Genomic DNA, 12018 nt, shown 5'->3' on the forward strand with positions numbered 1-12018 from the left:
CTGGCCCTACCAGCATCCACAGACTCTTGAATTTACATATTCAAATGTGCACAGCCAGGTGTGTACCATAATATATCCCCAAACCTCAAATGAAATGAATAAATGAGCCCAGAAAATGGGAGATCTATGGTGTAGCTGCATTACTCAATAAATTACAGACTGTATATGCATGTTTGGGTGTAAACATGAGTGTTGATTCCTCTCCTGTTCCCTTCTGTGCAGATGTGCAAGATCCCTCACTTAGGCCAGAGGTTGGATCTGCTGCTCACCCTCCGGGAGCTCCCAGAGAGCATCAAAGACCTGGAGCCTGTGAGTAACAGGAGTCCTTTACAGTGTGTTTGTCACCAAACTCCACCACTTTGACTGTAGAGGGCCTAATAACCTCCGTGCAGATTTCAGAGTTGTGTAGTTTATTTTTTTCTTTTTTTATCATATATGCATTTAATATAATCCTTTTCCTACCAAGGTTCAAGAAGCAGTTGCCAATGGGGCTGGCAGTGGAAGAGATTTGCACAAAGGAGGGAGAAGAGAACAGGAAAAGATTTTCAAATTTTAATTTTACGTTGTTAAACTTTCCTCCTTTTTTTTCCAGTGATAAGAGATAAGTGATTTTCACCATTAAAATTTAATTTCCTTTGTGGGGAGGTTCTTGCACAACCTGAAAGAGTCAACATAAAGACACAGAACAAGTTTTTTTGACCAGCATCTCATAGAGATTTGCTATTTTCTGAAGACTAAAGCAGGCTGTTCCACCTAAGGGTTACAGCACTGAACTGAAATACTGAGTTCAAGTCCCTCTCTGCCCTTTTTCAGGATGACCTGAGAATGGGAGGGATGCAAATAACTGTGCCAGTCTCATGACTGGACCTGCCTGTTCCAAGCCACTGCCTTCCCAGCCAGGTTTTGTCTATGCTTTGATTCAAAACAAGTATTTCAACAGCATTTTGCTTCTGGGAGAATGTTTCAGAGGTTTTGCTCTCCTTCTGCATGGGAATGAAAACAAAATTGGAAAGTTCTGCAAGACCAGGTTGTTATCCTGTGATTAAAACCATAGTAACAGTGGACAAAACTCAGAAGAGAAACAGATGGAAATCACAGAGGAGGTGCCCAGATTTCTGACCCTTCCTGGTGCACTGCTACACCTTTGCTGTCCTCCACTGAAGCCAAATACTTATATATTTACAAGTTATTATATGTTTGCTTTGATGGATATTTAATTTTCACAAAGAGTTGGTTAGTTATCTGAGTATTTTCTTACTTAAACACACTAACATGTATCTGTAATCCATAGAATATCCACCTAAAATTCCGTAGGACAACCTGAATGTTGGCTTTCAGCCCCCTCTGGCCCTGAGATGTGCTATAAATGTTTTAACAACAGCTTTCAGCTCTCCCAAGCTTTCCCTGTTTTTGTGTGTTGGTGACTGATGAAAAGAGGTGGGGTGCTAAAAAACCACAGATTTCCTGATAGAAAACAAAATCACCTCTTGTGTCTAAAGCCCTTGGAGGGAGGTGGCTTCCCTGGGAAACAGAATTATATTGAGTTTTATTACAGGAAATTAATTCTTCTTCCTTGTGGGGAAACTGTGCTAAGAATTGTGATAAGTGTTCAGATGAAGGGAGGGAGGTGGAGGCTGGAGAGCCCCACCCTGAGCTCCAGGCTCTGCTTCCCCAGTGCCTGATGTTTGGGCAATTTGCTGCATTCCAACTGCAACCCCCTTTTCCTGCAGGAGCATTTGAAGGGATGAGGTTGGAGTTGTTCTGGCAGTGCTGCTTTGGCAGCCAGAGAGGACATGACCTCCTTTTGGGCACAGTGACTGTGCCAACACAGCTTTGTCTTGGTGGGAGGGTTTAGCTGGTCCTTCCTGAAAGCCCCTGGGCTGTTCCCCAGGGAGGTGGAGCAGGAAGGTCCCCTCTGGCTGAGGTGGGACTTGCTGCAGGTACAGACCCCATAGATTTACCCACATGTTCAATGTGAACTGAAGGAAGATCTCTGTGCTTTTTCAGCTGATAAACCAGAAGATCCAAGCCAGTAAACAGCTGCAATCCAGCCAGAAGTTTGTTGCTGTCTTGGAGTACATTTTGGCCATTGGGAACCATTTAAATGAGAAGGCTGGAAAAGAGATGGTGAAAGGATTTCGCTTGTCATCTTTGGCAAAAGTGAGTAAATATTTTCTTGCCAGTAAAAATCCTGCTTAACAATATATTCTGTAATATCTGTGATAACAGATGCAGTTCCCTGTTTCACTGGCTGGGCTGGTGCTTGGTGGCCTTCCAGTACCTGAAGAACAAGAAACATGGACAGAGGCTTTTTTCCAAGGGCCTGGAGGGACAGAACAGGGGGATTGGCTTCACACTGACAGAGAGCAGGGCTAGATGGGAGATTGGGAAGAAATCCTTCCCTGTGAGGGTGGAGAGGCTGGTTCCTTCCAACCCAAACCACTCTCTGAATCCAGAGATTCTGAGTGTCTTTTGCAGCAAGTGGTACGTGGCCATTTTAAGGTAAAGTTCCAAAGTAGAATTTAAACAAATTAATAAATTGAAAGGGAGTGAAATTTGCCTGCAATGCTTTTAACCTCCCATGGCTCTCCTAGATGATTTCATAGGGACTGATGGTGAGAGTTGTGATCTTGTCTCACAGAGATCTGCTGTAGAACAAGCATCTAATTCTACATTCTCTAATTGTCCCTTCACTGACCTACCATTTATGTGACATTAGGCTGAATTTTTCAGTAGTTTTAAGCAACCTGCTTTCTCCTCTTCATCAAAATTTGCCATCAGAAAATGCTCCTGCTGAAAACAAGGTTTTTTTCCCTCCTTCATATTCTTATCCTAAAAAGTAAGAAACAAATACAAATTTCCTAAGCTGTCTTGTGCCTTTAATAGTATTGTAAAATTATGCCTGATCTGTAACTAGAAGAGAGAAAGATTTTTATTTTGTTTTTATAAGGTATCTTTCCCATCTGGAGACTTTAATAAATGAGTGAATGATTTATAACTCTAGTGACAATTCTGAGACACCACTTGCATTCTTTTTTTTTATTATCTCTCTCTATATAATGCCTGTAGTACCACATCTATCATAATGAAAAATGCCCACAAAATCATCTTCTGCCACAGAGAATCTTCCCAGATTCAATTAAGAAACTTTGCTCTCCTCATGGACACAGCACACTCCTCTTAAGTGGGAAGGAATAATGGCTGTGTTTGTTTTGGAGGTCCAAAATCAGTTATAATCAACCAGGATCCCTTAAGTTGAAAAAGTCCTGTGTGCATGACACAAAAGAACAAGGGAGGTCAAAGGATTTGAAAGTGTAAATCTGACCTTAATCAGGAGTGGATGTGAAATGGCACAATGAAAGGGAGAAGTTTAATTTTGTGGCTTTCTTTTCTTGTCAAACTCACCTGGGTACTCTCCACAGCCCTGCTCTTGCTTTTTGAGTAGTTTTTTAAGGTGTAATAGCTCAGTCTGTCAGTCCTTGCTCTGCTCTGCCTGCAGCTGCCTCTGCTGAGGGGTAAGGAGAGGACCTTCACTCTGCTTCATGCCCTGGTGGAGCAGATCCTCTTGCACGAGCCTGAGCTGGTCACCTTTTCTCAGGAGCTGATGGAATTTGAAGCTGTTCCTGATGGTAAGAGGAGGGAGGGGGAAAAAATAATCAGTAAATAAAAAATGAAGTCCTTCAGCCTCTGTGGAAACTCCCACCCTTACAATACAAATGATACTTATGAGCATATTTTCCCTCCTCTTTTCTTTTCCAGCTTCCATGAAGGGCCTCAGTGCTGAAGTTGATGGTATGTAAATGTGATTTCTGCCTTCAGAGAACAGTTTTCATACATTGTGCAGTCATTTGGAACAGGTTTTCATTGCACTTCTGTAGTTTATAAAGAGGAGGAAAGGATCCAAACACTGAGGTGAGGTGTTACTGTGGTGATGCTTAACCTGCCATGTTACCGTGAAGAATTAAAATAAATAAATAAATAAAGTGTGTCCAGGTGGTTTAGAAATGTAAAAAAATACACTGCCCATGGTAAATAGAGTTTATCATAAAGTACAAATATTCAGCTCCATCAAAGTTCGTCTCTTGTCAAAGAAAGTGATTCTTGGGAGCTGGAGGAGATTGAGAAGCCTCTTCTCCTGGATTCCTGATGGGCCCAGTTTATTCCTTCTTCTGAGCCCCATTCCTGAGGGCAGAGAGGGAAGGAGATGGGCCAAATGCCACTGCCCCAGCCTTCCTCACTGTGTAGTTCAAGGCTCAAAACCACAGGTTTGAAGGATGTTATTTTCATGGCTAATCCCAAGGCCCAGAGCTGGGAGAGCTCAGATTTATGGCTCCTGCATTACTGTGCTATCGACCTCTCCATTATTCTGCAGTTGCTGTGATGTGATCACACACTATTTTTCCATAATGAAATGCCCCTTTCAGGATTTCTATCTCAAAATGGCAAGTTAATATTCCTAGATGAACATATCATAGACTCACATTCTCCTAAATTTTCTTTGTGTCCTAAATGAGACATTTGTAGTGCTTTGCTCACATCTGCATGCTGGAGAAATTCCTCCTTTCCTTTCTCTTTTGTTAGTTTTAAAAAAAGAATTGGAAAATGTTATGCAGTGCAGGAGACTTCTCAAACCCAAGACAACCAAGGCAACAGCCCAGGAGTTACAGTTCTGCAAGGAACTAAAGGTAACTTTATCCCAACCTTATTGTGGGCTGGAGGTAGGTGTTGAGTAACCTGTTAGTTTGTGCTCCTGCATTACCCAAGGCTGTGCCTAATTTGTGACTGTGGGTTGATCTAAGCTGGTTTTGCTCTTGCCTTACCCAAGGCCATGCCTAATTTGTGACTGTGGGTTGATCTAAGTTGGTTTTGCTCTTGCATTACCCAAGGCCATGCCTAATTTGTGACTGTGGGTTGATCTAAGCTGGTTTTGCTCATGCCTTACCCAAGGCCATGCCTAATTTGTGACTGTGGGTTGATCTAAGCTGGTTTTGCTCATGCCTTACCCAAGGCCATGCCTAATTTGTGACTGTGGGTTGATCTAAGCTGGTTTTGCTCTTGCATTACCCAAGTCTGTGCCTAATTTGTGACTGTGGGTTGATCTAAGCTGGTTTTGCTCTTGCATTACCCAAGTCTGTGCCTAATTTGTGACTGTGGGTTGATCTAAGCTGGTTTTGCTCTTGCATTACCCAAGTCTGTGCCTAATTTGTGACTGTGTGTTGATCTAAGCTGGTTCTGCCCATGCCAGTGGCAGAACAAGATGGGTTGGAGGACACGTCCATCTCTTTGCTCTGCTTCACTGGGCAGTGTCAGCATCTGCTCCATCCATTTATTTCCTTCTCCTTTGGGGCAGCTTGACAGGTGCTTCTTCTAAGCTGTCAAAATACATACGTTACAAAGAAACCATAACTAAAACATTTAAATCCAAAACTTGAGTTTGTAAGACCCTGTTTCTGCCTCCTTGAGAACCAGCAACTGGGAGTGTTTGTTTCACATGCAAAGGGACCAGACTGTGCCAAATTTGATGGCAATTGGGACCTTCTGATGCTCCTCTAGTTCTGCCACTTTTAATACATTTAGGTAATGTCATTTGATAATGCAGTTAAAATTCTCCAACATTGATGTTTCTTTTTTTGTTTCATCTCTGATGTCTTAATACTTGCAGGGAAATGTGTGTGCTTGATGTAGGCTTCTCTTTTGTGAAATGTGAAATTTGCCTGACATGGAAATTTTGCCTTGAATCATCTTGTTTTCACTGCTATTTAATTCCTGCTTTAATATTATGCTCCTCTAGCAAATTAAGAAGTTTTATTTTATTGCAGGATTTAATTCAGAAATATGAAGGGGAACTATCCCAGCTGTCAAAAAGATGTGATGAAATGAAGAAGCTTTACAGCAACATACTGGTACATATCCTATTAAAATGCAATGAAAATAAATCTACATTTCTTTTAAAAAAATGAAAAAAGGGGGAAGAGAATAGTGGAAAGAAGCATAAGAAATTTCCACATGCTTTATAGTTATACTGTCTGCAGAAGGATTAGAAGTAAAGAAGTAGAATGAATGATAAGCAGATGTCACACAGAAGATGCAGCCAGGAAAACCCTGGGCATCTACCTGAACAGACACTGCAGATGAGTGAGGTGTTTGACGAGGGCAATTTAAGTAGTGATGTTTTACTAAAAGTAACATTGTAAGACTGCACAGGGCTCTCCCTGTGGGTCTGGCAAACTGGAATAATGCCTCAGTTTAAGGTAGCAAGCCAGGTTTGTCTGTAGCAACACAGAGAACTCTGTCCCAAGCCTTCAAAAAAGTTTTAAACCAAGAGGAACATTTGAGACTCTTATTTGCATCTGAAGAGGATTTCATTTTCCATGGAGCTGGAAGTTTCCTCAAGCTTTAACCCAGCTCCTTTTTGCCCTCCTTTCCCTGTTATTCTCTAAATAACTTTATTGATATTTTTCTCTCCATTAGAATGATTTTTTTCTTCTGAACAATGTTATTGTCAAGCAGACCTTTTTGCATATTTATAAAGCAGCAAAAATGTAAAGCAAACATAAAATAGGATGGGTGGTCAAACCCCAGGTTATCATCCCAACAGCACTTAGGAAGGTGTAGTCCTGCTCACCTGGAATGTCTGATCTGGAATTGTGTTGGATGTAGCCATGGAAATTACATTGCACAAAAAGCCAATCTCCACAGGTCTGCCTTCATGATTGTAAAATCCATGCTTATAAAATCCATAATGACCTTGGCATGTGACACTTCCTTGGGATGAACAGTAAACAGGATAAGTGCCTGTGGCATTGCTGTGGGCTCTCAGATCCTCACAGATGGTCATTAGCTCCAGGAAATGCCTCTCTCATTACTGCTCAACTGATGGCACACCATGGGCAAGATGTGCCCCAGATCAAGGTTTGGAGCACCCAGGAGGTGCAATTAGGAACACACAGGCAAAGCCATTAGTCAGGAGCCACTGGTTAAAGTTTTTGTGACTGGATTGCATGTGAGTGCTTTCTTGTGCTGTGTTTCTGATTTCCAGGCACAGGCTTTGCTCCTAACTGGGAATGTTTAGGGAATGGCAGGTTTGCCCAAATGTCCCCTGTATTTCAGCTGCAATTTGATATTGAAATACTGAAATACAACTTCATCCCCCCCCGTTTCGGGGCAGTTCTCAGTTACAGCCACAAGCAGCACTTGGAGCCTTCTAAACTATTTGATGAAGGCTTTGCATTTCATAGAATCATGGAATGCTTTGGGTTGGAAAGGACCTTAAAGCTCATCCCATCCCACCCCCTGCCATGGGCAGGGACACCTCCCACCAGCCCAGGTTGCTTCAAGCCCTGTCCAACCTGGCCTTGGACTCTTCCAGGGATGGGGCAGCCTCAGCTTCTCTGGGCACCCTGTGCCAGGGCCTGCCCACCCTCCCAGCCAGGAATTTATTTTTTGTCTTGCCAATGTAATTCACAACTTTTTAAAACACGTAATATCTGTTCACCTTTTTCAGGTGAAAGAAAGAACAAGGGAAGGCTCTTGGATAAATTACTTTCTCTCCCAAAAATATCTGCTTTCCTATGACTATTTTTTGTTTTGTTTGCAAAGCAAAAAACAGCAAAAGGAAACTTTTTGGCCTGCCATTGAATAAACCCCACTTTCCTGCTATTTTCTGCCTTCATTTACCAAACTGCAGAGTCAGGCAGAGTCAGGACTTAACTGATTTTTCTTCTCCTCAGCTGGAAATCCCTAATCCAGCCAGAGAGTCTGGGTTATGCAGAAACCCAAGTTACTGAGGGAATTCCATGGCATTTCCTTTACTTGGGGTATTTTGGATTTCAGTTCACTGGAGATTTCAAACAGCTCAAAGTTTTCTTCTTCCTCCGCTTCCCCTTCTTCCACCTCTTCTTTCTCTTTATATTAGTATTAACAATAATGAAGGTATTAACTTGTATTTTGCTTTTTAAATTCCATTAAGATCCTGGACATGGTTTAGAATACTTGGATATACTGATGTCAACTATTCTTCTCTTTCAAATTTGCAGGTAAAGTTTGGGGAGCCCCAAGGCCTGGACTCCCAGGAACTCTTTGGCTGGGTCTCTTCGTTCATCAGTGAGTTTAGGAAGGCTTGTGCTGAAGTCACACCATAAGGAGAACACAAATCTTACAGAGAGGAAGAGGAATCCAGGAAACAACATTGAACTGGTTTGTTTCTTTACTGATAAAAAGCACAAAGCCAGTGTCTGTACAGCAGAACACGTTGGTTTTGAGAGATATTCCATTTATGTGTCATTTGGAAGTGGTATTTGACCTGTAGGATCCCACAGCACTTAAGAGCTTCTCTCTTAATTTTTCTGATGTACATGTTATTGTACCTTGAGATTCCTGTATATTTAGAAAGGAAACACTTTGGACATTTTATAATTTCTCTTTCCCATCTTTTCCTTTGATACCCAGTCTCCTGAGTCAGTTTTAACTATTAGTTTCAATGACTTTATGTATGGTGACCTGATTTCTAACAATACTTTACAAGTTCTATAATGACATGGGGAGCTTTTACCCACAGAGGAAAATATTTAACAAAAAATTCTTGTTTGTTTTTCTGCTATTAAAACATTTCAGCCTTAGTATGTAATGGAGAAAGTATCTGGCTGGGTGGTTTTTTTTGTAGTACAATAAATCAGTGCTTTTAATGGCTAATGTCATGTATTGGGGTAAAATGCTACAGAAATCAATCAGTGTGTGAGATTTGCATTGGCAAGAAGACAAAAATGTCAAAGAAGCAAAATGAAAAAGTGTCATGAAGCATATCAGTAATGGATATGGGAGGTAATTATCCATGGGTTTCATACTTCTCTTGCATTTGTTGGCTTTTACATGGTTTTAATTAGAATAATTATCCACAGCTCAAGTAAATGAGAGGAAAAGAAGGCCTAGAATTGCAAAGCCAGAATGGATGTGTTTAACACTAAAAGCAGAAAATAGTTGTAAAAGGTCATTGAAAAAGGTTTGGCATTTTCTCTCCCAGTTTTGCAAAGAGTGTTTGAGAAGTGCATCCCCTGATTTATTTTGGATCTGCCTGCCCAGGTCTCACAGTGTTTGGGCTCTGCTGGAAATGCTGAGCACTCTCGCTGATTTCAGTGCTGGAAGGGGCTGGGGCCAAACCCTCTGAAGCAAATGGCATTGTCACAGCTCTCTCTCAGCTGGCAGGTGACACTGCTCCATCTCCAGCACGGCCTTGGCTGCTCCAGGAGGGGACACTGAACAGGGGACTCTGAAGTCCCACTGAAGGGGCTGGATCAGGATACACCCTCATTAGCAGCTCACCCCCCCCCCCCCCCCCCCCTCATTAGCAGTTCCCCCCCCCCCCCTCATTTCTGACTGAAAGGGAAAAATCAGTTCCTTTCCTCTCCACCCCACAGTGCCCCATCCAATGCACTGTAAACACTTGCATGTGTGTGGTTACTGCTCCAAAATCTGAACCATCTTCATTTATATGTGACTCATGTCAGATAATCCTGAACACCAGAGCCATTTCCATGGTATCAGGATCCCTGCATCCCTGAGCAGCGCTCGTGATGGTCATGATAAGTTCCATGGTTTTTTCTCCCTTAGCTCTGGAGTCCTGGGAAGTCTCTTAACTAAATAGTTTTTTTCTCTTTTCTCTTTTCCAACTCACTCTTTTCCCCCAGTCTTTTTTCTCTATTCTTATATCTAACAGCCTGTACTTGTTTTATAGCTTGGCTGGCACAGCCTCTTCCAATTAAAAATATATCCTACACAGTGGTCGATATCTGTGTCTTTGTGTGAATGTCCTGGAGCATCAATCAAAAAAATTAATGTCCAAATACCTTCTTGGCCAGAAGTTGCTCTCCCCTTCAGAGAGCACGAAGCTTTCAATGGAGTGGGAGCTTCCTAAGGAGACATGTTTCAATTTTCCCAAATCAGCCTTTTTTCAGTGCCTAGGAGTTTCACAGCCCTCATGATTTATACATAAAATAAACCCACCTTGCTCTCCACCTCCTTCTTTATTTCCTCAGTGTTTTTAAGCATAAGGCTGGGTTTTTCAAGTCTCTCAGTGTAAACTGTATGACTGAGTTTTGGTGGTATAAAGGATAATAGTTATTATGCCTCAACATTTATTTGGAATTTTTTAGGCAAGCTCTAAGTCTCCATGTGGGTGATGTCCTTGGAATCCCTCACAGCAGATGATGGTTTTATCCTGCAAACCTGCAACCATAAAAAAATCTAGGCACTGAATGAGACTTCTCTTTTGGAAACTGGTGCTATCAGGAGCAGCCTGCAAGAACTGTAGTATTTTTACATCTGGGCTATTTGTTTCCCTACAAACCCCACCGAGCTGACTTTTGGCATATTATGAAATAGGAAAGCTTAATGATGGTGTTATAAGAAGTTTTGCTCAGTGAAATCATCTCAGTGTTGAGCTGTGTGAGGTAAGGCTGGGGATCAAATAGATTGTCCTCTCCTGGCAGCTTTTTCCCCCCCTTCCTATCTGAACCACCAGGCAACAGGCAGAGTGCTCCTGCTAATTGACATAAATGAACAGTAAAAATAAAAATTGTGGTCACTTGGAAGGTGCATGACAGCCTTGATGTCATGTATGTATGCTGGTCTTGTGGCTGGAATTCATGCTTTTCAATTCCAAACAGCAATTTTAGGAGAAAGGAAAGAATGGTGTTAAGTAGTGAATAAAAACATGAGGTCTCTAAAAGGGAGCCTGTTGGGCTCTCACTGCACAACAACCACAGCCTGAAAGAGTTCTTAGGAAATACTCCTGTGCTTAAGAAGTTGCTGCTAATGAGGATGCTCAGAAGAACCACAAACAGGTTTCAAACTGCTCATCTTAAACAAGAACATGTTGAAGACTTCAAGCCAAGGGGTTGCTTTGACAAAGCACTGAGGGGCCTTGAAGAGCCTTGGGAGAGATCCTTCCCTTCCTCACCCACAGACGTTTGGATGTGGATATTCACAGGGCCAGGAATTCACTCCCTGGTTTTAAAGACATTTGCACGATGCCAAAATGCTCAACTAATAAGTTTTCTCACCAAACTAAATATAATTATTCATTTTTCCACTCTTGCTCCTCACTGTCCAAGTAGAATGTCCCGAAAGCCGAACCACCTACTTTCTTCCCAGAGTACCAAAGAAAAGAGGAGCCTTTGACAACTTTGACTTGGGCTCATGTAGGTGTGAATATTTGTGCAAATAAGATTTTATTCAGCATTAACTAGACTATTTCATGCCACAGCATGTTATTGCACCTGACATGAGATGTCTGAGGTGCACAGTGGGATTTTTGGGTGTCCATTGAAATAATTGCATGGAATGCTAAGTGATGTTCAAGCCTTTACACTCCCTGCCTGTTTGCCCAGGGATGAATTTCACCCATTGAGAATCTTTTAGTCAAGGCCAGTCAGCAGCAATTAAAAACCAGAAACCCACAAAGTAGCTAAATATTGCTTTAAGCTCCTTTTACAAAGAAAGCATTTGAAACAAAAGGTTTCAGATGCAAATCTGAAGTCTCTGGAAGAGTTATAAAAATGCTGCAATGTGATTGGAAACATCAATAACTGACACTGTTTTGCTTGCACGAGGGTAAGTGGTGATTTGTCCTCTGCTGATGTCACTTGCTCATAAATACTGACCTAAAAAGCCCCCAAAGGTTATTGTCCTTAAGGATCAAGTACTGATGAGCATATTTACACCACATTTCTTCTTGTAGCTCCTAGAAATTATCCTCAACAAGCTCTATAGGACATGGGCTGAAATGATGTAATTATAAAGAGAAATTTGCTCAACTCCTTTTCAAACCAGGAACTTTTCTCGGTCAGTGGATAATTCCCAGATAACTTCCCAAGTTGCTGGCGTTAATGCTTGCACTGAAGTCTGTTGCTTGGAATCCTGCCATTTAAAACAATCAGACCTCTCACTTTGCTGTCAGGAATTAAGCTGATTAGGAGGATGAAACCCCATCCAAATCCCTTAGATTATGGATTCACTGAAGTT

General features: G+C 41.8%; 1 protein-coding gene across 2 annotated transcripts in view; it reads left to right on the forward strand.

The window, feature by feature from the left end:
* Positions 1 to 8691, forward strand: part of LOC139680507 (uncharacterized) — a 31742-nt gene extending 23051 nt beyond the window's left edge. For both annotated transcript variants that reach the window (XM_071573153.1, XM_071573152.1), the window contains exons 11-17: positions 223 to 309; positions 2008 to 2160; positions 3500 to 3629; positions 3760 to 3792; positions 4582 to 4685; positions 5820 to 5903; positions 8037 to 8691. In XM_071573153.1, the coding sequence (XP_071429254.1) occupies positions 223 to 309; positions 2008 to 2160; positions 3500 to 3629; positions 3760 to 3792; positions 4582 to 4685; positions 5820 to 5903; positions 8037 to 8141 (696 nt within the window). In that variant the 3' untranslated portion in view covers positions 8142 to 8691. The remainder of the gene's footprint in view (positions 1 to 222; positions 310 to 2007; positions 2161 to 3499; positions 3630 to 3759; positions 3793 to 4581; positions 4686 to 5819; positions 5904 to 8036) is intronic.
* Positions 8692 to 12018: the final 3327 nt, after the last annotated feature.

The sequence above is a fragment of the Pithys albifrons genome, chromosome 18 (assembly GCF_047495875.1).
Source record: "Pithys albifrons albifrons isolate INPA30051 chromosome 18, PitAlb_v1, whole genome shotgun sequence".
In the NCBI taxonomy this organism is placed as follows: domain Eukaryota; kingdom Metazoa; phylum Chordata; class Aves; order Passeriformes; family Thamnophilidae; genus Pithys; species Pithys albifrons.